This window comes from Maylandia zebra, linkage group LG16 (assembly GCF_041146795.1).
Source record: "Maylandia zebra isolate NMK-2024a linkage group LG16, Mzebra_GT3a, whole genome shotgun sequence".
Lineage (NCBI taxonomy): Eukaryota > Metazoa > Chordata > Actinopteri > Cichliformes > Cichlidae > Maylandia > Maylandia zebra.
The window spans coordinates 12815509-12841876 of NC_135182.1; the positions used below are offsets into that span (position 1 = coordinate 12815509).

General features: G+C 40.9%; 2 protein-coding genes across 3 annotated transcripts in view; both read right to left on the bottom strand.

Annotated features, from left to right (window-relative positions):
* Positions 1-26368, bottom strand: part of znf385b (zinc finger protein 385B) — a 118843-nt gene that overhangs the window by 73671 nt on the left and 18804 nt on the right. The gene's annotated exons all lie outside the window — the stretch shown is intronic.
* Positions 8753-24957, bottom strand: cwc22 (CWC22 spliceosome associated protein). The gene is made up of 20 exons (XM_014410537.3): positions 24853-24957; positions 24058-24114; positions 22842-23065; positions 21451-21746; positions 20204-20458; positions 19733-19861; positions 19254-19422; positions 18115-18168; positions 17864-17999; positions 17310-17516; positions 17159-17221; positions 16975-17073; positions 14464-14545; positions 13900-13960; positions 11565-11642; positions 10926-11078; positions 10702-10829; positions 10328-10429; positions 9855-10030; positions 8753-9528 (listed from the first exon to the last, which is right to left on the bottom strand). Exons 2-20 carry the CDS (start codon positions 24110-24112, stop codon positions 8960-8962), a joined length of 3036 nt encoding a protein of 1011 aa, XP_014266023.3. The 5' UTR covers positions 24113-24114; positions 24853-24957; the 3' UTR covers positions 8753-8959.

The window sequence follows — 26368 nt, forward strand, 5'->3', positions numbered from 1 at the left end:
GCGTGTAGTCTAACCACTACGCTATCCAGCTATATATATATATATAGATATATGTATATATATATACATATATAGATATATGTATATATATATATATACATATATAGATATATGTATATATATATATATACATATATAGATATATGTATATATATATATATACATATATAGATATATGTATATATATATATATATAAGATAAGATAAGATAAGATAAGATAGAACTTTATTAATCCCTCGGGTGGGTTCCTCTGGGAAATTCGACTTCCAAAAAGCACAGCAACGACCGAAGTTACAGTTACAGAATTGTTATATATATATATATATATATATATATATATATATATACACACACACACACACACATATATAAATACAGAGACAAATATAAATAAAATATACAAAGGGGATAAATAGAATAAATAGGAATAAAAAAATAAAAATACAAGTGAATTGCACATTTCAAGTATTGAGTCTATTGCACTGTTGACTATTTACAAAAAGTATTGCACAAGGTATTGTACAGTGAGGTGAAGAGGCACTACAGCTTAGTTGTTCCCCCCTCCTTTGTCCTCCTGTTTCCCCTCCCTCTCCCCTCCAGAGAGGAGTTAAACAGTTTGATGGCGTGTGGGACAAAGGAGTTTTTAAGTCTGTTAGTTCTTGTCTTGGGGAGAAGCAACCTGTCACTGAACAGACTCTTCTGATTGTTTATGGCCGTGTGCAGAGGATGCCCAGCATTGTTCATAATGTCCATCAGTTTCTTTAATGTCCTTTTCTCTGCCACTGTCACCAGAGTGTCCAGCTTCATGCCGACCACAGAGCTAGCCTTCCTGATCAGATCAGATCTATATATCTCTATATATATATCTCTCTCTCTATATATATATATCTATATCTCTCTCTCTATATATATATATCTCTATATATATATATCTCTCTATATATATATATCTATATATATATCTCTATGTACCGACCAATAACCTGCCTCAGTACTACATGGAAGCTCCTGTCAGGCATCATATCGGCTAAGATGAACAGGCACATGGGTCAATACATGAGCGGGACACAGAAAGGAATTGGCAAGAATACCAGAGGTGCAAAACACCAGCTACTGGTAGACAGAACAATCAGCCGAGACTGCAAGACCAGACTGACCAACCTGTGCACTGCCTGGATTGATTACAAGAAGGCCTATGACTCAATGCCCCACAGCTGGATACTGGAATGCCTAGAATTGTACAAGATCAATGGGACCCTAAGAGCCTTCATCAGGAACTCAATGGGGATGTGGCGTACAACACTAGAGGCCAACTCCAAGCCCATAGCACAAGTTACCATCAAGTGCGGGATCTACCAAGGAGATGCTCTGTCCCCACTGCTGTTCTGCATAGGCCTGAACCCCCTCAGTGAGATCATTAACAAGACTGGCTACGGATACCGACTACGGAACGGAGCAGTTGTCAGCCACCTCCTGTACATGGATGACATCAAGCTGTATGCCAAGAGTGAACGAGACATCGATTCACTGATCCACACTACCAGGCTATACAGCAATGACATTGGAATGTCGTTCGGACTGGAGAAGTGTAGTCGGATGGTAACAAAGAGAGGGAAGGTAGTCAGAACTGAGGGGATTGAACTACCAGAAGGCAACATTGCAGACATAGAGGACAGTTACAAGTACCTGGGGATCCCGCAGGCAAATGGGAACCATGAAGAGGCCGCTAGAAAGGCTGCAACCACCAAGTACCTGCAGAGGGTCAGGCAAGTCCTGAGGAGTCAGCTGAATGGTAAGAACAAGATCCGGGCCATCAACACGTACGCCCTGCCCGTGATCAGGTACCCTGCTGGGGTAATAGGCTGGCCAAAGGAGGAGATAGAAGCCACTGACATAAAGACAAGAAAGCTCCTGACCATGCATGGAGGGTTTCACCCCAAGTCCAGCACCCTGAGGCTGTACGCTAAGCGGAAGGAAGGGGGCCGGGGACTGGTGAGTGTCAGCACCACAGTCCAGGATGAGACAAGGAACATCCAAGAATACATTGGGAAGATGGCCCCAACTGACCGAGTGCTCAGTGAATACCTCAGGCAGCAGAAACCCAAGAAAGAGGAGGGAGACGAGGAACCATCATGGAAGGACAGGGCCCTGCACGGTATGTACCACCGGCAGATAGAGGAGGTGGCTGATATCCAGAAATCCTACCAGTGGCTGGACAAAGCTGGACTGAAAGACAGCACAGAGGCACTAATCATGGCAGCACAAGAACAAGCTCTGAGTACAAGATCCATAGAGGCTGGGGTCTATCACACCAGGCAAGACCCCAGGTGCAGGCTGTGTAAAGATGCCCCAGAGACAATCCAGCACATAACAGCAGGGTGCAAGATGCTAGCAGGCAAGGCATACATGGAACGCCATAACCAAGTGGCCGGCATAGTGTACAGGAACATCTGTGCCGAGTATAACCTAGAAGTCCCGAGGTCAAAATGGGAGATGCCCCCAAGGGTGGTGGAGAATGACCGAGCTAAGATCCTGTGGGACTTCCAGATACAGACGGACAAAATGGTGGTGGCTAACCAACCGGACATAGTGGTGGTAGACAAACAGAAGAAGATGGCCGTAGTGATCGATGTAGCGGTTCCGAATGACAGCAATATCAGGAAGAAGGAACACGAGAAGCTGGAGAAATACCAAGGGCTCAGAGAAGAGCTCGAGAGGATGTGGAGGGTGAAGGTAACGGTGGTCCCCGTGGTAATCGGAGCACTAGGTGCGGTGACTCCCAAGCTAGGCGAGTGGCTCCAGCAGATCCCGGGAAAAACATCGGAGATCTCTGTCCAGAAGAGCGCAGTCCTGGGAACAGCTAAGATACTGCGCAGGACCCTCAAGCTCCCAGGCCTCTGGTAGAGGACCCGAGCTTGAAGGATAAACCGCCCGCAGGGGCGTGCTGGGTGTTTTTTTTTTTTATCTCTATATATATATATATATCTATCTATATATCTATATATATATATATATATATATATATATATATATATATATATATATATATATCTATCTATATATATATATATATATATATATATATATATATATATATATATATATATATATATATATATATATATATATATATATATATGTATGTATATATATATATATATATATATATATATATATATATATATATATATATAGACAAATATATATCTCATCTTTCTGGCTCATAAAAACTGAAAACTAACTAAGATTGAGACCACCTGATAATACAAAAAAACATATGTAGAAAAAAGGCTAAATAGGAGCTGATGCATGAAATGTACTCTAGATTTTAAACATTAATATAAACATGTCCCTATCATTCCCAAACACTGTTTACTTTTATTTGTGCATTTGGTTGTTTAAGTCATGTTTTGCTCTCCATACAAAGCAGTCCACTGAAAGGAGGCAATATTAAGCAGGAGTTTCATCTGTGCCACACTGTGGCAAACACACACACACACACACACACACACACACACACACACACACACACACACACACACACACACACACACACACACACACACACACACACACACACAAACACAAAATCAGCTGTTCAGTTCCTACATCATTTGCTTCTTGGACAGCCGGGTGCAGATTCTTCACTTCAAACAGTTCAAACAGGTAACGCACTGACAGAGAGCCGCGACATTTCACACTGCTGAGACAAATGCTCCTGGCCGTCTCTGCCAAACCAAGGCATGATGGGAAACTCCTGGAGGTGACCTCGCGTATTCTCTGTAATAAGTCTGGCGTGTTGTTATAGTTCTCTTTCTGCAAACACACAAGCACACTGCTGCACTTGATGACACGATTCTCCACACACTGTAGTTCATTTGGATCCACATGCCATGTTGCTGCCCCAGATACTCACTGGGACACCAGCTGCGTATTAATCCACCACTGAAAATACTTTAAGTAACATGTGCTAAAAACTACAGTCTGCAGCCCTTTTAGGGCATTACTCAGCATTTTTTGTTTTTTAAATACAAGTACATATTTGTGAGCCATCTTCAGTAGGAGGGGGGGAGGCTTAAATTTGTAAAAGGAAGGATGGGGGGGTGGACAACAAATATTGGCTGATTTGGTTTTGTATTTTAATGGGATTTACTGATGGTTAGAGGAATATTGGCAGCTGGTTAATCCTTTAAGAGGGTCTCTTATGCTTATTTCAGGTTCTCTCTATTTTTTGGGATTGCAGTTAAGCAGCTTTGCATGATTCACAGTTTTTGTTTTTAAATTATTATCTGTCCTAAACTGGTCCTTCATACAGACCCTATGCTTTATCTTGTCTGAAGTCAGCTTCTTTTTAAGCCAATCCTCCCATTCCAAAGAAGCAGGTCCTCCTGATTGACCAACCTCTGGAAGGATGCAGAGAAGCAGCACGCAGTGTTTGCAAGCTGCAGAGTAGATGTCCATATAAGGAAATCCACAGTGAAAACTGGAAATCTAGTAATTGCAACATTAAACTTCCTTATCCTTACCCCGAGCCACTAAACAACAGACCTAAGTGTAGAGATTGATGTGGTGCAGGCTGTTGAGGCAAGACTGGAAACACCTAACCTTTACAGAAAGCAGGGTCCTACACTGTAATCTGTCATGTGGTCACTCAAGAAACAAATTGCTATAAATCAACTGGCCCATCAGTATTCTGCAGCCCAGAGAGAGAGAGCACATTACACCTATCCTTACATCTGTTCCTGTCAGTTTTCATATTGATTTTGGGAATCCTTTACTTGTTGTTAAAACACTGAATGGTCTTGCTCAGCTGTATGTCTCATATACTTAGAGTGCACGAACCAGTCATGGTCCCTCGGGTCCTTGAGCACAAGTAGCTCCAAAGTGCAGGATAGAAACATTTGAGGAGGCAGCTTTTAGCTTTCCTGCTCTGAACTGCAGTCTGCAGGAGGACTTGAGGTGAAACTAGAGATGTTTAAAATCTGCTCAGGGACATTAAAACTGAAACCCTCTTTAGCCTAGCTTTTGATTAGGTTTTAATTCAACTTTCTGTTCAGCTCAGTTGTATTTCTATAGCACCAAATCACAACAACAGTCGCCTCAAGGCACTTTGTTTTATTAGGTAAAGACCTTGAGGGTGACAGTGGGATGGCAAAACTTCCCGCTGAAGAGGAGTCTTCCTGTCCAGGCAGTTGTTGGGATGTATTTGTTGTTGTTGCAGTTTCTGTAGCATGGCTTATTTTTAAAAGGTGGGGTTGCTAGCCCCACGCCCAACCCTCCTCCTTTCTCATCCTGAACTTGGGACCAGGCAATGGCAAAGTTATGTGAATATGTATGTGTTCAGGTTGCTGTTGCAATTCACCAGGAGATAAAAACTTGAATTGTAATCCTTGACTGCTAACTGCTGGATGAGTAAATAAGCAAAACTAAAACTAATACCTTGTGTAAACTTTAGGAAATACGTTGCAAAAACAATAAAATATGAGTTAAGAAAAAGGACAATTATTAATTTTGTAAACACAAAAACATTAGCTAAAGCAACTTTTCTCCTAAACTTGAAATTATAAGTTATCCATCAGAACCTAAAAACATAAATGCAGTGGGTTGCCTTGAGTTTTTAAGTTTTCGCAACGTTTTTTTTTTTAACAGTGTAGCAAGCCAAACCTACCTTTACAAAGTGACAATATGTGCAAAAACTGCAGACTTTAAAGTCATTTCTTTCCACCAGATGCCTCACGAACAATTGTGTTGCCGTGTTGTGGCAAACTCAAATGCTGCTGCATATAAATAATTCAGCTTGATTTACTTTGAAGCCATGAAAAGTTTGGTATAAATAACCATATTGTAAAGATGGAGAGAAAAAAGGAGTCCTCTCACAGGATCAGCAGGACACACCTTCCTCTCTCTCTCTTTCAGCACAGAGCCTCGCTGTGCTTTCCCAGAATTCCTTGCAGCTCTTCAGTCCCAGTGGATCTGTTCTCCTCTATTTGCTGTGGCAGCAAACCAATCCAGTGCCTTTACTCCTAAGAACATCCAGCCAATCGCAACCGAGCATGGCAATGACCCACTTAGGCACACGCACTCACATCTCTCTACCTCTCACCTTGAACATCTCGTCAAGGTTGTGCAAGGGTACCAAACTGTGTGTGTGTCTGCGTGTGTTAGGTAGACAGCACCAACAACCAGGAGACACTCCTGTCAAACCAGCACTAAACACAAATAATCACACAGACACTTCAGAACAATTAGATTCCAGTTTGGCGTGAACTTTCTGATCTTCTCACAAAGTATCAAGTCAGTCAGAAATGTTGCTTCTTTATGCATTATCATTTGTATCATCATATCTGCTCAATACAAGGAGAGAGTTAGCCTAACAGAAAAATAGGAAGAATGAGGGTGAGGGCTTGCCAGTCTGTGGCCAAAACATGCTTTTTACCTTTGCATCTCAAGCATGCTAATTAAGGCGTTATTTGTATTTCATTATTAAAAACAAGCAGAGACTGTTTGTGAAGTGAGTTGGGCATTGTAGCTGTGACACAAGATAGAAACACCCTAAATTATATCTTGCTTTAAAGGAAAGAAGTAGAGTTTATTTAGGCTTTTGTGCTTTTCAAGTTTGTGTTTTTTTAATATAAAATAGGATACGAAATAAAAGCAAGTTTTCATTTAGCTTCTTTTTAAAAGGCATCAACAGTGTCCACAGATGTAAGGTCTAATGGAAGCGAGTGCCACAACATGTAGTTCTATGTAAAATAAATTTGGGCAAGACAGCCACCACACTTATCAAAACTGAACGCCTGATCAAAACTATCACAGAGATTTCTCACAATTTAGAAACCTAAAGATGAATCAGATACAAGATTATCAGTTTGTGTGGAAACGCAGTTGTTGGGGACAATATTTACAGACAGATAATTATTTAGCATCCAGTTCTTTATACCACGAATGCCGTCCTGAAGAACAGACAGTAACAGTTTCACGATGTGTCCAAGCAGAAGCTTATACAAGGCAAGCAAAATGGAGCCCGGGACTGAACCTTGAGGCACACCGTGACATAAAGCAGCAGAAGAAATCACAAAAATTAGCAGAAGGAAGTAAAAAAGTGAGGAGAATCAATCCTGAGCCGACCCAGAGATGTCCATTCAACGTCTAAGTCTCTGAATCAGGATCCTATAATCGAAGGCAGCAAAGATCCAATAGTCCAGCGCTGAATTGTCTTTTTTAGTTTTACTCTAAATTATTCTCATAATTTGCTAAATGAACCTCATGCAATATCAAATAAAGCTAGAAATCTAGTGATTATTAGCATAAGCTCATTGGGAAGATGTTTACAGGTGAGAAGTAGGGTCATCGTTTCCTCATAGATTTGTGGTCACTCAAACATCTTTTGCAATCAGACCAGTCGCCCCCTGCTGGCTGTTAGAAGACTGTAGCCTTAAGGCACTTTTACACATTACTTCACTTTTCACACATGTGAGATATGCGCATGTTTTATCTACAGCCGGTAACTGTGGCAACAGAAATATTACAATAATTTAAAAAATTGTAAAATGCAATTATATATTGCATTTATGTCCGTCTATCAGCACAGTACAGACTTCCTCAATGAAAAGTCCTACAGTGCTGTAGACAATTTCAAATTCCACCACAAGACTCCACATAGCACCGAGGTCAAACTTTTAAAGAAAGAAACTTACAATTAGATCTTTTGCCCTTGCTTCACCTTTTTGTAATATCTTGCTGACAAGCAGCACACAGCAGTGCTGATGACATGTAGCATCCTGTGTCTCCCCAGAAGGGCGAGACCAAAAGTACCACCATGCAAGGCTTCAGCTGATACTGGATAAACATCCTAATGCTGGTGTCACCAACGCTGTTGATATATTTTGTTAAACTCGATTTTGATTTAGCGGTAAAAACAAAGCAGAGTATGTTCTGACGTTATCACACCGTAGGGGCAAACTTAAGGGTTTATCAAAGTTAGACACAGAGATCATCATGATACTTTAACTGTGGAGCCACCAGGCCCTGAGGTGAGATCTATCAGAAAAGCACAATGTCTACAGCCTGGATGTCAAACTCTCAAATAGCTCTTGAGATATTTTACCCTGGAGACTGACGCTGCAAATTTTGCAAAATAACTATTTGATGTGACGCGTGCGCATTTTAGACATCTGGAAAAAGTGACCCACACATCACAGACAGAATGAATAGAAAAGGATCTTTCCTGTTCATTTATTAAAACTATTTCTTTCTGAGCGTGTGCCTTCACAGGTGGATAATATGGATGAATGCAGGGAGGAGAAAGCAGTCTGGTACGACAGGAAAGTTCAGAGACTGTTGCTGCTTGTGGAGAAGTGCAAACATCAGCATGTTGTGAGCTGACAATACGAGAGGGAGATGTTTATTGTAAACACAAATACTGCTCTCCCTCTTAAAAAACGTTTGGTTCTGTTGCCTTTTTCTTTTTATAACAGGTTACATGTCAGCTAAAAAAAAAAAGACGAATGAAATAAAGTAAAATAAAAAAGCCCTCAGTGCTCTCGGTGTTACTGAGGTTTCGTTTGCTCCGAGGGCTAGAACGTGTGTAAATGCTTCATCAATCCTGTTGTGCTAGTTATGAGATTGACCTGCAAACGTGCACGGCAGCACAGAGAAAACATAGTTTGGTCTTTTGCGTTTTGAGAGTGAAAAAATGAGGACAGTAAAAGTGTTGAGCGATGGGTCACAAGTCAAAAGAGTTCAAACAGGTACAGGTTATAAAAAACATCGAATGCAACTTTAATGGGCTTTTTTTTCATTAAGTATTTCATTAAAAACAACAAAAATCAATAATAAACAGACAGAATGGAGAATGGGGTCAGATCCACAGCACCACAGTTTGGGCTGAGGTACAGAGGGGTCACAGAGGGAAAAGACTTAAAGTCATTAGTCCATCACTGCTCCCGCGATGAAGACTTATCTCCTCCTCCTCCTCTCATCTCTCTCTCTGTTCCGGTCTCTGTTCTCTTTATTCCTCTCTTTGTCCCTCTCCCTATCCCTCTCCCTTTCTCTCTCCCGCTGCTTCTCGCGCTCCCTCTCCCTCTCTGCCTCATTCTCTCTCTCCCTCGCTCGCTCCCTCTCTCTCTCTGCCTCATTCTCTCTCTCCCTCACTCGCTCCCTCTCTCTCTCTGCCTCATTCTCTCTCTCCCTCTCTCTCTCCCTCCCTCTGTCTCTCTCCCGTCCGTCATCTCTTTGCCTGTCCGTTTTTCGTCTCCTGTCCTCCACCGCCGCTTCCTCCTCCTCTTCCGATTTGTCGTCTCGTCTGTTCCGCCGGGCGCCGTCGCGTTCACGCCCCTCCGGGTCATGTGCGCGCCCCCTGTCGTCTTTCTTCGCCCGCTTCTCGCTGTCCTCATCTTTGTCTGCTCCGCGTCCAGCTCGCTTCTTGTCTGAAGATTTCTTCTTCTTGTCCTTCTCTCTCGTTTTCTTCCTCCCCTCATCACTTTGTCCTTTCCTCTTCTTCTGCTTCCTGTGTTTAGAGTCCGAGTCTGGAGGACAAAAAGTAGAAAGAAAACAAACAAACAAATCACACGTTGTCTTTTCTGAAGCAGCAGCTCACATAAATGAAAAACTGTAAAAATTCAGACATTCAACTGAACACAAACATGGGTTTAATAAAACAGAAGGAGACACTCCTGACTACGTTGTTTTATAACAGGAATATTATATTAATGTTACAATATTAAACCTCCCAACTACTGCAGCACTGCTGTGAGCTAGAACAACAAACTGACAATAACACAATGTGCCTGCGTATAAAAGTGAAATAATGTGATTTTCTGAAAGTAAATCTTTAGGTTTCAGTCAGGCGTACCCGAGCTGCTCGAGGAGTCTGACGAGTCTGAATCTGCCTCGCTGGATGAGTCGGAGGAGGAGGAATCTGACGAAGAAGAAGACGAGGACGATGTCGAGGAGTCCGATGATTCGACTTCCTGGTTCTGAGTCATGATCATCTTTGGCGCGTTTTTCAAATGTTCCCTCAGCTCATCACTAGGAGAGAAAACGATGTGGGAGAAATGTGAGAGTTCAGTGTTTCTGTGTGAACGTAAACTGCTACATTCATCATCCAATGACATTTTAGATGCAGCGAGAGTCCCACACTTTGAGGCCAGCAGAATTTAACAGAATAAACAACCATTATTTATTGCATATATTAGGAAAGCACTTTACAGTGCAGTTTATTCCAAACCTAACACAGTTAAGCTAAAAGTTTTCTGATTCTGTTTGTAAAAAAATGTGACAGCCATGTTTCTGTGTTTATGCTGTTTCTTGAAGTGTGGCCCTTACGTGAGTCCTCCCAGTCCAATAGAAGTGAAGAAGTTGATGGCGAAGCGAGTGTTTCTGGGATTATCACGAGGAAAGAGACCTTCAAAGAACGGCTGCAGGGTCCTGTAACACACGCAGAGGTCATGATTTATTGTTACGTCCTACTTCATTTATGGGCTCTTTAATTATCACTAGGAGCAACAGTAGCCAAATAAGAGCAAGAAGTCGCATTTTTCTAATTACGTTTCCTTAAATTTGATTTATTACCTCACTCGACTATATCGTTAACATTTAAATGTTTTCTGAGTAAAAACTTTGGCTGCCTCTGCAGCAGCTTTAGTAAAGTACAGTTTGAGTGTTGTGCGTGGCTGTGGTGGGAGTGTGGGTTTTCGTACTGGTCTTTCAGCCTCTGGTTAAGTTTTGGCAGACCCATGTAGGCACAGAGCTCTTGGAATAGGATCTTTACAAAGATCCTGCTGGACGACGTTGTGGTGTCCTCGCTCATCTTGATGCACTCCAACACCTGTGTGAGACACATTCAAAAGACAGAGAGACGGTCTAACCAGAGTGGAATGAGTTTCATGGTCACGCTGGGGAGGATCTTTTTTTGTGTCCTTACACTCCACGGCACAGAATCTGTGTAGAGCAGGTGAGCGAACAGTCGCGCCACGTTCCTCAGTTTGTTGGTCTCCAGTCGGTGAATCGTGTCATACTGCTCCGAAAATATCGCCTCGAAACTCTCCATGTACTCCTTCTTCAAGAGACAGAACCTCTACACACACACACACACACACACACACACACACACACACACACACACACACACACACACACACACACACACACACACACACACAGTTAACAGATAGAAGCAGTGCTTCGCATCAAAATCAGGTTGAATGATCTCTTTAGTTAAATTAATTACAGTGAAACTTAAGATAACAATAACAAAAAAGATCTGAGGTAAACATGACACATGGCCAATAAACATAAAAAGCTTGAGCACTTCCTTTTAGTTGTTCTTTTCTTTTAAAAAGTGCACAACAAGATTTATATGCACCTCAGTGAAATGGTGACATTCATCGTGCAGAGAATAGAAATACCTAACAAATATCTATGAAGGGAAGATGGAAAACAACCGACTCTTTGAAGCAGGTTTCCCTAAAGCACCACTGTTCGCACGATTGTGGAGATGAAGAGTGTGTGTGTGTGTGTGTGTGTGTGTGTGTGTGTGTGTGTGTCTGCGTGTGTGTCTCACCCCAGCCAGCAGGCCAAAAAACTTCTCGTAGGTCCTCTGCTGAGCGCAGCAGTCCAGGATCATGTTGCACAGCTCCTTCTGTTCATACAAACACAACTCTTTCATTAACTACAGTCAAACTACGGCAGTCACATCAACTTGCAGGCTGCGGCCAAGCTGTCAGTGGTCCTATTAGGAGTTCATTTAACATTTGTAGACTTTTGATAGTGTAGTCAGAAGGTCTCTGTGCACTCTGTTTCTTATTATTTATGACCGCACTGTTTCAGAGACACAGAGGAGACACATCTAAAGATAACATCCGTCAATAACAACTCGTTACATTACTGTAAGTGTTTTATTGCTGGATGATTTTCATTAAATGGCCTGCATTTGTATAGCGCTTTTCTAGTCCATAGGACCCCAAAGCGCTTTACACTACATTCAGTCATCCACCCATTCACACACACATTCACACACTGGCGATAGCAAGCTACATTGTAGCCACAGCTGCCCTGGGGCGCACTGACAGAGGCGAGGCTGCCGGACACAGGCGCCACCGGGCCCTCTGACCACCACCAGTAGGCAAACACGGGGTTAGTATCTTGCCCAAGGATATTTGGCATGCAGCCAGGATGCAGCCTGGGATCGAACCACCGACCTTCTGATTAGTGGCTGACCTGCTCTGCCACCTGAGCTACAGCCACCCCATTAGTGAAATTTTGTTTAGTTTCATCTGCTACCACTTTTCCAGCGTGCTCTTAGGCAGTGTAGATATTTTTATGCCTTTTTCTCTCCTCTGTCTCACCAGAACAGCACCTCCTCTTTGTTCCAGACTTCCCGTCATACAAATTACAGCTTTCCTCTCCTGATTAACAAAACACACACTTTAGCAGTGTGAAATGGTGCAGTGTCTCTCTCCATGTAGCATCAGAGCTTGTGAGTGAGTGGGGTTAGGCTGTCATGCTGCATTTAAGCCATTGTAAGGGAACAAATGCTTATTTATAGGGTTTCAAAAATTACGTTTACCTCCTATAGTGGTTCTTACACCTGTATGGCCTGCTAGTAATCCAGTTCTAGAGACTGCCCTACTAATCCACCACGATGTAAACAACACAGACCAGCTGAGAATTATCATCTGGGTTTTTGTTCAGATCAATTTACAAATGATGCCTTTAGACCTCTAATTCTGCCATGAAAGCTGTGAAATTGAATGGAAATATGTTTTTTTCTTCAACAGTGAACTGAGTCAGTGCTTAATATCTCGGTTAGTTTAGGTCCAGACTTATATTCCATCAGCAGCTCAGTCACGTTTCACCTTCACCTTACTCTGGATATGAGATCGAACATTTCAGCCTGCATGCCAAAAATATACTTTTGGTGGAAAGGGGAGCAAACCACATTCGTCAAGTTTCAAAGTATTAACATTCTTAGGCTGGTAGGCTGACTGAAAATAACAATCTTTAACACTGGACCAAAGGCAGCCAAACAAAAGGTAATTTTTCAACCTTTGGACTGTATACCATCTACAGTATGTTAACTACCATCAAAAGCTCCTTGATGCTGTCAGGTTCAATCTCATGTCCAGCTTCTTACTATTAAAACAATAAAAGACAAGAATGCTGCCTAAGACACAAGTACATATAAACACACTGTCATCACTTTCATTACATGACTAACAGAACGAGACGCTTCTTTTTCAGTCTCTTACAGGTTTCGACCACCAAAACACTGGTTGTGACAGTGATACAAACAAACACACACACAGCTGATTGTCCTCTGTAAGAGTTTCTCACCACATCCACACACACAGCTGACCTGCACCTGTCACCCTATGAAACCTACTACACGTAATTATCAGCTCAACCTCCATTACAGGAACACAAAAACGATTACAGTGGTCCCTCGAGTTGCGTTCCAAAATTAACCCGCGATAGGTGAAATCCACAAAGTGGCCAACTTATTTTTTATTTTTTTTTTTTACAATTATTATAGATGTTTTAAGGCTGTAAAACCCCTCACTACACACTTTAAACATTTTTCTGACAGGCATGAACATTTTCACACTTTTCTCTCTTATTTAAACACAAAGTTCAAACCCTCGTAGAAAAAAAAAGTCCAGTATTATAGAAAGAAACCCGCGGCTGCCTTTGACGGTGCAAAACCCCACGGTTTCAGCTCAATTCTCATTTTTGATGGCTAGCTGAGTGTTCAACAGCTAGCCATCAAAGGATGCACGCCAAGTTTTCACCCAAACTTCAGTATCACGATAGTTTTAGATTAATCCTCTGTGGACAAACTCACAGCGATGAAACTTTACAATTGTGCGTTTTCAGTGTAAGTCTGTTTGTGGACTCACCGTTTGGCTTTCCGGGAAATCCATCTTAATCAGTTTGTGAGCACACTCCTCAAAGTCCAAGCTGCAAAAACAATCAATCTATTAATCAATCAAACAATTGATCACAGGTGTACAATTGTGAGCTCATGCTGGTGTGTTTCTGTTTGTGTCGTTTAATCAATCGGCTTCACTTTTTCATCCTGTTGTCCAAGCTTGTGAACCGTTCTTCAGTGAAACCATGGTAACGAGGTTGCTCATACACAGGTTTCTATAGCTGTCTTTGTGAGCGCACTCTGTGGCCTAATACATTTCCTAGCACTAAACTCTTAACCAGCCTTGAACAGGCTTTTTGAAGGGAGGATTAGTCAGAGTCCTCCCTCCTAAGGTTTTAAATTCAAACAGGTCCTCAGAAAGACACACGCACGCACGCACACACGCACACACGCATGCACAGCCTTAATTATCAGTCCAACTCCATCAAATATAGTGGGAGCTGTAAATAACTGCCAACACCCGCAGAGAAAACTACGTCACTCACTGTATGAATGTGTATTTTTAGGAGTGTGTTCCACCGTGTTTGTGTACCTGGACTGGATAGCGAGGTAGATGGTTCTTCTGAAAGCAACCAGGTTGACTTCTGTCTTATCAAAGATGGTGACTTTCTCGTCTTAGAGGGAGACAAACACAAAGGTCATCTTTAAAAGGGAGCTGATTGGATGTGTTAAATGTGTTAAAATCAGAACAGGAAAAATGTTTAAAAATCAAAATAGTTCAATGTAAACACAATCAGTTCTTAATGAAATGTCACCTGAGTAATTATCGTTCATTAGTGCAATATAGGATTTACATGAACCAATGATGCAAGTAATCTAGTTTAATTGGGGTCACACAGCATGCACTTCACTTTTAATTAGGGCTGCCACGATTAGTCGACTAGTCACGATTATGTCGACTATTAAAATCGTCGACGACTAATTTAATAGTCGACGCATCGTTTGAAGCTTTATAAGATCACAAAGGACGCAGGAATGAGTAGTAGGATTTAAGAGTGTAATAACGGACTGAAACAGAAGATGGCAGCACTGCATGTACAAGGATGCCAGCTGCCGTTAAACCCCGAAGAAGAAGAAGCTGTGTCCCAGAATTCATAGCGCAGCTGTCAACAATGGCGGCAGCTAGTTAGTTTTAACTTTACTCTTATTATTCTTTCTGGGTCACAAAATAAACGTTTAACATATTTTCAGGCGAGAATGTAGCTGTGGAAACCTCAAATATCTGCTCAGTTTATCAAGACACCACATATTTTCAAAAGCGCTCCGACGTTTTCGGAGACGTCTGTTACCCACTAGCTCGTTAGCTAGGCGGGGGCAAGGCTAACTAGCGCCGTGAGAACACCGGACTCCCGGCAAATCGTTTTCAAACCCACCGCCGTCTTTCGCTAGTCAGGTTAAACATATATATAAGTCACTTAGATAACTTAAAAATGTTATTGTTTGGCTTTCTTTAGTATTTTTTTTGTTCCTGAGTAAATCGGTTTGGCTGAGATTAAAGTTATAGTTTTTGCACAGCTAAAACTGTCAAGCAGACAGCTGATTATCAGAAGTGTGAGACGCTGGAGAATATACTCCGGTGTCCTGTTATATTTTAGAAAGCAAGGAGTTTATTAAACTTCACCGAAACAATCTGCAAATTTCATTAAAAATTTATAAACTACCATCTTGTCTTTATTTTTAGTTAGCACAAACACTTCAAGCTGTAAGCTAATGATAGTTATATAAGACCAGATGCTGCTGGTGCAATAAGCTGTATGCTGTACGTCCAATGGATGATGATCTGATTAGTCGACTAATCGCAAAAATAATCGGTGACTAGTCGACTATCAAAATAATCGTTTGTGGCAGCCCTACTTTTAATAATACTCAAACTTAGTAATTACTTGCTTATTACTTGTCTTGATGTAACGGTATTAGTTACATCAAAGGTGCCACCAAAAGTGAGTCAGTGACTCATGTTAAAATGGCCACATTCACACATGAAAACAACATATTTACAGTGTGGTACAATAACGGTTCATATATAGGTTACGTATTATTTTTGTAACTCATACATTTGGATAAAGTCCAGGCTAAAAATTTGTGGTCTGGTTCTTCAGTTTGATAGTCAGCTGCAGTTTGCTTTCTTTTAACAACTTTTGCTAATCGGAGCTGAAATTAATTTAACCAAATTAACTAGCAGGTATTTCTGTTTGTGTAACACCCATACAGTTTATGGATGAAGGTTGCTAGCACACTCTTGTTTAGATATAGTCACTCCTGGGCAGGAAAAAAACGACAGCATAGCAGCGCCTAAAATGCTCATTGACTCATGATGTTATGTTTTTAAATGCTTTACTGTCCGTTCTCCTGTAGCTGCTGTACTCAGAACTATATTTAGTTAGTGCTAATGCTTTTAGTGTAATGCAGTCACAGGAAAAAAATGTATTAAAAAAATTACTCCGCTGCTTTTACTGGCAGCTAATTGTTTTAAATATTCCAAGAGGTAATGAGCCATTCGATGAAAGTCTGGAGGCAAAAAACTCCAAACAAATTTCTCAGCAAGCTGGCCAACTCCTTTTACAGAGCTCTGCTGTGTTTGGAGAAAAAAAGCCTTAAAAGTGAAAATAATCTGGACTGTCCAAGGCATGACAGATAATTGGAAATTACAGAAAGATCCTCAGTACAACAGTTCTGTTAGCTGGTTACACTAAAGCTGAATCTGGGCTGAACATCAAGCTATATTGCCCTAGATATTTGTCTTTGCTTACAGCCCTGGAGTCAGAATCTCCCTCCATTTTCAAGCTTATAAATTATATTTCTGAAAATGTAAAAATAATTTATTATGGAACAGACTTGGGGGTTATTTCATGATACCATCTCTCAAAAAAGTCTTTAGTCTAACTATTTATTATTTGTGATGTTTAAAATAAATATCACTGTGTTATTTTGTCAGATATCAATACAACTGTTTTCACAGGCCAAGTGTTTAAAAAACAATCAAAAAAAGCAGACTGACTCTTTTAGGCAAGAAAGCCTCAGCAGATTAACGTATTTGTCTCACCATCTCCTTCCTCCTCATTCTCATCTTCCTCATCATCGTCGTCATCATCACTGCCATCTCCCTCCTCCCCTGAATCGCTGCTACCCTCATCCAGGATATCTGAAATGATGCACCATCAAACTTTGGTTAAGCTGTAAACGAGCAGACAGGTGATTGGACAGTTCAGAGTGTGATGATTTCTTACCTCTTTTAAGAGTTTTATATTTTTCCTCATTCTCCAGGAAGTCTGGATCCATCTTAAATACATCTAAGTGAACAAACACACAAAGACTGTGTAAACATTTCTGAAAAGTCCCATGACTCCTCCCTTCCTCCCACTCTCCCTCAGGTCTTACTGAGGATGTCCTCGGGGTTGTATTCGTCATCTAGCGGCAGCATGTGAGTGAACTGGTCATCCTCATCCACCAGATCCAGGCCTTCTGGGATTACTGGATGGTCTTTGAAACCATCCTTCCTGATAGCAAACATCACCTCTATCATGTACTGGACCCTTTTGTCAATGGTCGACTCATGGAGGACATTCCTAAGACGCTCAAATATGGCTGGAAAGAGAAACAGGGAGAATGTGCATAAACTTTCTGAATTCTGAAATTCAGAAAAATTAATTCTCACAAGTATTTCAAGAGAAAAGAGATGACAACGCGAGGAGAAATAAAGTCTCTTAGCAGTTAATACTGTTGTAATGAAGCAAGAAAACGCCACTTTTTTGTGTGAAATCACAAAGGCAAAAGTAAATTCTCCAGTTTTCAGGGCTCAGCCATGTTTGAAATGGTTGCAATTTAAAGTTTTAAGTTGTTATCATTTGTTGTTCTAATTAAAGAGCTCAGCCTACACCATCACCTCCCACCATGAAGAAAGAGACAGTTATAAAGCTGCTGCTTCAGCGTACCGTTGATTCCTCGAGGGGACACTTCGGTCAGCTTGAGACCACATTCCTTCAAGAAGGAAATGGCGACCTCCACACTGTCATCAGTTGGACGCTCGAGCAGCAGAGTGAGCATCTCCAGACACAAAACCTCGTGGGCCTGAAGGCGAGTGACATCAGAGCAGAAAGGGACAGAAAAAGCACGCACCCAATTAGAATCTGGACGTCAACCCTCGAGCCCTCGGTCAGTATTTAACTTTGAAATCGGGACCTACCACGTTCTGGTTGATGAGATGAGCCACGAACTTCGACGCGGTCAGGCACTGTTGCTAGAAAACAAGATGCAGATTTTAATGCATGACTACTGCTGATAATTACTCAAACACATTTAATATCAGTGTCATAAAAAAGACATTTCTGCCTGTATTTGTTACAGACAATTTAATTTTGTACAGATTGTTCAAGCCTTCAAGAGATCATACTAAAATTATCCACAGCAGGTAGAAACACACTCTGGACTGCGTTCACAAGCTTCCAGCACTGCCAGTTATTTCTCTTATTTAGATCCAGTTTCTTTTTTATCTCAGTAATTTGGACACATGCGGCATCAGTCTGCTCAAATTGGAACATTTCCACCTCTGTCACTTGAGAAAGGACTTTTAGATTCAGACTGATTCTCATTCAAAACCTATTCTCAAATTAATAAACAGAAAAGGAGGCCTATTTTTAGCCTCTTACTCCAGTAATACGCAAAAACAAGCATAAAAAGTAGAATATGCAAAGTCCAACTGATGAAGGTCAAACAGACATTTGAACTGCCTCATGTCCCACCATAACACACATGCTCACAGCGCTTGCTGTTTGTTATAATACTGTAGACAGAAGTTTCCAAAGTAATCAATTTTAGTCATTAATATGCAAATGAAAGCAGCAAGGTGCTCTAATATCTAATCAGATCATCTCCTCCACATGCAGCATCTGTGATTTATATATGATATGCTATTCATGAGTCACTGTGTTTAGCAGTGGCAAGATATAAAAAGTTATATTTTTAATACCAGAATGACAGGTGCATCATTTGGAGGCATCTTATTCTTTGTCTTTATGAGAAGAATGACATGAAGATGACTGTTAGGTGTTATTAATGTTTTGTCTTCTGCTGTAATTTTCCTAAAGTCACCGTCCTTCAAAACACAAAAGTGAGCCTTTGGAAGTTAAACAGACTGCGCACAGGGTCATCCAGCCTCAATAAGTTTCTAAAGTGCTGCAGTGTGTATTGGTCAGATGATCTTGTTTACTAGTCCTGGACTTCAATGTTCAGATGTTATAAGTATCTGGGCGTCTACGTGTGACAGTAACACTTCACTATCACTGTTTGTGGATCACAAATCAACGGCGACAGACAGATGGGTACCTTGAGGTTGCGGCGGTAGCTTCTCCTGAAAGTCAGGATGAGACGTTTAAGGATCAGCTCTCCGATCTGAGGGAACTTTGAGTTGATGATGGCAACGACAGCAGCGTAGACATGAGTGAAAATGGGAGAGGCCGTCTGAGCCTGCAGTATCGAGCGAGCCAGCAGTCCCCTGACAAGCAAAGAAGCAGTTACAGGGAGTGCGTCAGTCACGAAGGTCTTTTTTCACTCTCTTTAATCAATCACGCTAATCTGGAAACTTGAAGCTAATAAGGTGTTTGATGTCTGTGCAAAAATTACAGGCCTCTGCTGCACAAAGCCTTATCGTAAAATGTACACGAATGAATGCATTTTCACTCTCATCCGACAGATACAACAAACTCCATTTGACTTCAAAGGTCATTGAAAATCTAACACTGACGTCTCACTGGTGTGTGTGTGTGTGTGTGTGTGTGTGTGTGTGTGTGTGTGTGTGTGTTCACCTTCCCCTGACGATATTTTCCTGCAGCAGCTCCTGGATGATGTTGATAATGTTGGATACGTTGACTTTGTTGATAAGACCGTTGATGGACTTCTTTAGAGCTTCCCAGCTCATCCTCTGATAGGCCAGGCTGTATAACAGACAGGGTGTCATCAATTACATGCAGTTCTTTAAATAAACAGCTTTTTTTTTTTTTTTTTAAACTGCAGTTTTACTGCAGGTACATTTGTAATGAATGCAACTAATCTGATTTGTTTTACTACTGTCTGTTATGCAGTTAGGTGCAGGAACAGTTTATAGTTTGGCATGGTGATGTGTCCAAGTATCACAACAGAATAAAAAGAAAAAAAGTGTTTGAACACTTCTAGTGTATAAACATTTCAAAACATTCACACCTGGACTTGGACTGCAGCTTCCAGTGACACTTTCTAATCTTAGTGTATAGGATTAAAGTACTGAAATGCTCTCTTACCTGCTCTTGTCAGTGATTTGCTGCTGCATCAAGCGCAGCTTAGCGGGAGGAATATAAGCGCCTCCAGTCCTCGTCAGGATTGGATCAAGCTCCTCCTTTTTCTTTTTGACTGGCGGCTCATTGGCCGCAGCTGGTCCCCTGTCAGCCAGAGGGGAAGCGGAGCGACCCCGCCTCCTGTGATCTGAATCAGCCTCTCGATTGGCTCGTCGGTCAAAACGGCCATCTCTGTCATCGCGCCGATCATCATAGCGATCCCTGCAGCAAAGAAGAAACAAAGGAGCAGGTTACCTATTTAAGTAACACTTTTCCTTAAAAGAAAAAACTCTCAGGTCTGAATATGACTTGATTAATCCAGAGAAACCAAATCATATCAACACCGTTATGCTGAATTGGATTTTTAAAGTTTTCGTTTTAGCAGGATTTATAAAAGTTGCCAAGCAGCTGGGAATCTAATGTCTAATAGGGCTGTGCGATCTGACCAAAATCTCATATCCCGATATAAGACATCCATCGTCCGATATCGAATATAAATCACAAAAATTTAACATTTTCTGTCAGTTCTGTGAATCTCGGGCAGCTCGACATGCGTGAAGTGTTTCCAGCTGGGCGTCGTGTAGTCGAGTGTTTTAACTGATTCATGAAACTATACATTTTTAGACATAAGTTGTAACGGCCGCCGTTTTCTTTGTGAGCATTTATTACACGGCGTGCTGCGAGGAAAAGCCTGTTCTAACGTTTGAGTCTAAGGTTTATTTTTTAGCACCTGGCGGCTCTTTTTTACTTCTCATCCGTAAAAACACTCTACATACTCTTTCATGTTATTCCGTTTATTTTGAAATGTCTCAACAGGATCTTGAGCTTTATTGTGAAAGGTTTATGTGGAAAATAAACAACCAGACGTGCTACCGTTGTTGTTGCTAACGACAACGCATAAAAACAGCCGCTTGTCCGTCCGTAGTGTGGTTATATTAAATATAAGAGAAAGAGAGAACTTTAAGAAATTAATATAGCCACTACAGTGACCATCAAAACCATGAAAAAATATTGCCGTAAACTTTGTTTTGTGACACCACGAAACAAACGATAGTGTAAAATGAAACAATAGATGCTTTTATATCGTCATCCGATATATATCGTACAGCCCTAATATGTATGTATGTATATATATATAACTTGTTAACCCATATGGACTAAGGGCCACATCGGTGCTAAAATGAACACAAGCCAATCACAAAAGCTGCCTTTACCGTGCATAACGTCTTCTGTCATAACGGTCCCTCTCCCTGGATCGGGATCTGTCACGTCCTCTTGACCTCGACCTCTCTCTTCCTCTGGATCTCGACCTGTCCTGTCCTCTGGATCTTGATCTTGATCTCGCCCTCCCTCTAGATGTAGATCTGTCCTTTTCCCTGGATCTGTTTCTGTCTCTTTCTCTGGATCTATTTTTCTCTCTGGATCTGGATCTGTCCGTATCCCTGGATCTGGACCGATCTTCTTCCTTGGACCTGGATCTGTCTTGCTCTTTGGATCTTGATCTTGATCTCTGGAACAACAAATAAGCCCAGTGACAGCATTATTTTTTTTAAGTTTTCATGTGTTAAAATGATTTGGAACAATCTGAATGCAAGAATGATTTGGACAACACGGAGAACACCAGAGCAGCACAAAACCAAGCTGTCATTTTTAAAAGTTTGAGTTGAGCTGAAAAAGAGAGACAACCCAGCAATGTGAAGTCGGTCTGCCTCAGGTCCTGCATCAAGTAAAAGCCTGTATGCACCTGGGGAGCTCGTGTCTAAGCTGACAGTAATGGAAACAAAGTCCTCTTTGATTTGTGATTCTGTCAGTCAACAAGTTAAATCTTTATTCAGTGTCTTCTTCACTGGATGCACTCATAAATCAGGCCAGCTGACACTAAACATGCTACTGTGTCTTACATCGGTGCCTCAAGCTTAAACTGGGTCCTGTTCTCATGGTAACCATCTCTTCAGACCAAGCAGTTTTTCACACCAGCTGTCCAGAACTGCAGCCTGAATAATCTACTGTGCAACGTGCAGACTAATGCACAGCCACATTTTCAAATGCAACATAATCAAGTAAATAAGCCTCTTCTTCAGGTACTTTATTCAAAACTATTCTGACATTCAAGATCACTTTTAGGCAAGAATAGTAACAAAATGCTTCAGTTCCCATTTCCACACAAAAATACACCAACTGAATAAATACTGTCAGTTCCTGAACTCTTCTTTGGACAGTATCTAAAACATAACATGGATCACTAAACTCCGTTGACCAAAGCATCTGACTGCATTAACTTTTTGAGATTTTGGTGTTTCTGAATTTCTTGTTTTGGCTGGATAATTTTTATTACTGCCGTGAATCTCAACTATTGTTCGGTATAGTTGGGGAAATCAACTTACTTACTCCACCTACTACTAATGGCGTTTCTCACTCCAAACTCAACATTTTTGATTGATGAGGAATTATAATATACAATATATATATTTAGAAATATAAAAAAAGGCTTTCAGCATATGTTTCACCCTCTGTAACTGTCTGAAAGCACCCGATTCTTCCATTTCTACCGTAGTAGTCTGTACATTATGAAATGTGACAGACTAGTAAAAGCCACATTTCTTACTTTGATCTGAGCCACGCTGCTTCGAATCTTTCTCAGTGCTGATGAATGATGTTCATCCTCATCACTGCTGCTGCTGCTGTCTGAACTGCTTGAGGATGGGCTCCTGGAGGGCCTGCGGTCCACAGGACTTGGCTGAGGGGACCGTCGCTCATTGGGGCTTCTTTCAACTGAGCCAGCCTGCTGGGGTCTGCCCGATGCTGGACTAGACTCATTCTCTGAAGGTCCTGCAAAGAGAAAAACAGATCAAGAGCAGTATTAGTATATCCATTCAATATATCCTTCTTCTTCCACTTACCCAATTTAGGGATACTTTGGGGCAGAAGGCAGGGTAGACATCGAACAGGTCACCAGTCTCTCACAGGGCTAACCAGAGACCTATGCTTTGGACTATGACTATTCAATAGCTACGTCATAACCGCAAACTTTGCGAAACTTGTTAATCCATATGTCTGGTGGCCACGTAGGTGAAGGACACTCAAACAACTAAACAAATAAAATGGACACCAGCTAACCACAAAAACACACATCTATCTGTTACCATTCGTACCATGCACCCTACAGCGCAACCTAATTACATGTTGCACCAATAGATTCTTCTCATGCATTTCAGGCTACTTTTTCACTGCAGTTTTTGAATTTATCAGTGAGAGAATAACAATCATCATCTCAACATAACAGATAATAATTATAGCATCAATATAAGGACTCACAAATGTCAGCAAATTCCTGATGGGAAATTGCCAAAACTTTTAAAATGGACGTGTAGGAATGTACAAAGAAGATGAAAAACTTGAGACAAATATATTTGCCTTTAAAAAAAATGACCACTACAAAACTGGAGGGAAAAGGTCCGTGTATTTTATTTGTTTATATCAACTGGTACCGAATGAAAAACATGTACACACACCCACACATTAATTTAGACTTAATGTACCAGCACAAACACAACACGTAAATTATGTCGTTAGCGCTACAAAGGTTCACCGCAGAAATCTAAATCAGGTCTAACGGGTGGAAGTACACCAGAGTTCCCAGCAAGGGGTACAGAGAAAATATACAGAAAGACCCAGCTGCTGGATTCAAACCCAGGACCTTCTTGCTGTGAGGTGACAGCTAATGATTGCAGCACCGTATTGCTCAAGTATAACGGATGGAGATTAAAGCGACTCTTATTACAAGAACATTAAGTGTAGGGTTCACAGCAGCATTTACTCACCACTGTTTTCTCTCTGTGCAGGACTGGGACTTCGACTTCTGTCTGCAGAGTCCATACCTGGAAGGGAGGAAAAAAGACAACTAAGACATTCACTTTGATAGGAAAAATGCAGGTTTTAATTAAAGAAACATTTTTTTCTACAAACCCCGTTACATTAGGAAAAAAACATGTTGATGAGTTAATAAGATTTTATGAGACTTTCTGACATAGTACTCTGACACGATTAACGTATTTCTACGAAAGACTCGGTTTACAGACTTGTTGATCTGACATTAGTCTGCTCCAGATAAACTTTACATGAAATCACCAATACTCAATGCAGAACAAAGGATACATTTACTGTATATTAGCCGTTTTGTAAGTGATTAACGATAAAATAAGAGGGACGATGACTTCCTGGTAATGTTTAATCGCCGTACTGAGAGTCAAAAAATTTCATTGCCAACGGACGGAAGAGGTAACAATATGATAACTGGGCATTTCCTGAGGTAAATATTACCAAATGATCAAGTTTGTACGTCTTAATAGCCGATTAAACACATTTTGGGAAGTTTTCTTGAAACGGCAACACCACGCGTTACTAAAACGTCTTTTCAAATCAACTCCTCAGTTTTATCGCCATGTGTGTTAAGCTGAGCTAAAGTTAGCTTGTGTGCTAATGCTGTCTCGGCTACTGCGATCTAAGCTTCTCGCTACTATTTGCTGTCACTAAAACCTTTAAGATTTGATTTCCTTAACACTTTGACAGAAGGTCTGTCCAGCTAAATTGCTTTGTTTGGGTTTTAATGTCCTTACCATGCAATTTCCCGGCTTTCCTTAAATCACTGTCGTTCGTCTGGCGGAAAACTTCCTATAATAACCAACATTACTTCCGGGTGACAGATCGCTTCCGGATTTCACAATAAACGCAGCTTGTGAAGTTTGGTTTACTGTTTTTGTTGTTGTTATTTTTCTTTTCCAGTTTAACTTTGTTTCAGGATTTAACATTTATAAATAAAGTTGTAACACAAGAAATAAAGTGTATAAAATAAAATAAACACACATGGCCTTTTGTACACATGAAATTTGTTCATTTATTGTTTCATTTTGTTGTTGTTTTTTAATTTTCATGTCCTCAATTGTACACACACAAACTTCTTTTGTGTGTGTACAATTGAGTAAGTACGGGCCAGTTGCTTGAAAACAAGACAACAACTGTAAACAGTTGACTTTTTTCCTCAGAATTCTGGAAAAGAAGAAAAAAAGACGTGCGCACTTTTTTTTCCCAGTGGCCCCAATCCTATTAAATAAATATTTTAAACCTTATGTTTAAAATATTTGAAGGAAGTTTATATTCTCCAGCACAGGCCTTCAGACATCAAAACGATTTGAGCCTAAACGGAGGGAATAATAACACATAAAATACAACCCTGTTGGTGTATCCATCACTCTATTGCATACAGAGATGAAAGAGGAAAAAACACATAGTTTCTGAGTTATTTATAGCAGTGTGCTCGGGTTTAAAAGGCCCCCGACGATGACGTAGTCTCCGCGGTACTTAAGCATCTAGCTAGCGCTACTAAAGAGGAGCATAAAAGGAGTAACGTGTTTCAGTTCAAACACAAAATTTATAAAAGCTCAACACGCAAACACACACTTGCTAACGGTAAAACTGGCAGAGAAAATAATAAGAGTTAAGTTCACTCAGAGATGGAGAGCAATGTAAGGAAGAGAAGACAGGAAGAATACCAAAAGGCAAGTACTGCTCAGCGGTATTTGATAAAGTGGAAATTTTAAAACCTGCATGTAATGCCCTCTTTTTTTTTTGAATGGCATATTAGCTTTGTATATGATATGAAGTTGTGAAACAGTCCAGGAAAACAAACTTAAGTATACTAACTTTGTGTTAGCAGTTGAGTGCAGGATAAACATGTTAGCTAGCAGTAATGGGATTTAAAGTAAAGAACAGTGTGTGTGACTGGGGCACAGAGGCTGTGGTGCTCATGGTCATATTTACGTTACATAAAAGGTAGCAGAGATTCATCTAAATGTAAGTTTATGATTGATTCACAGAATTCCACTAACTTTATACTGTCTATAAAGACGGTATAATAGGGAATGGAAGTCAACTAGGATATCTCATGAAACATCTTACATTTTGTGGGATTCAGTTGTGTAAATTCACAAAGAGCAGCAGGTCAGCTGGTCGCAGCTTGTACGCAAGGAAAATCTATTGAAGCTCACATTAGAAATGATTGTGAGTAGTGATTCTTTTTCCCTCTGAACTGAGCCACGTCACTACAACCACAGCATTAGAGTTCCTCCACTTGCT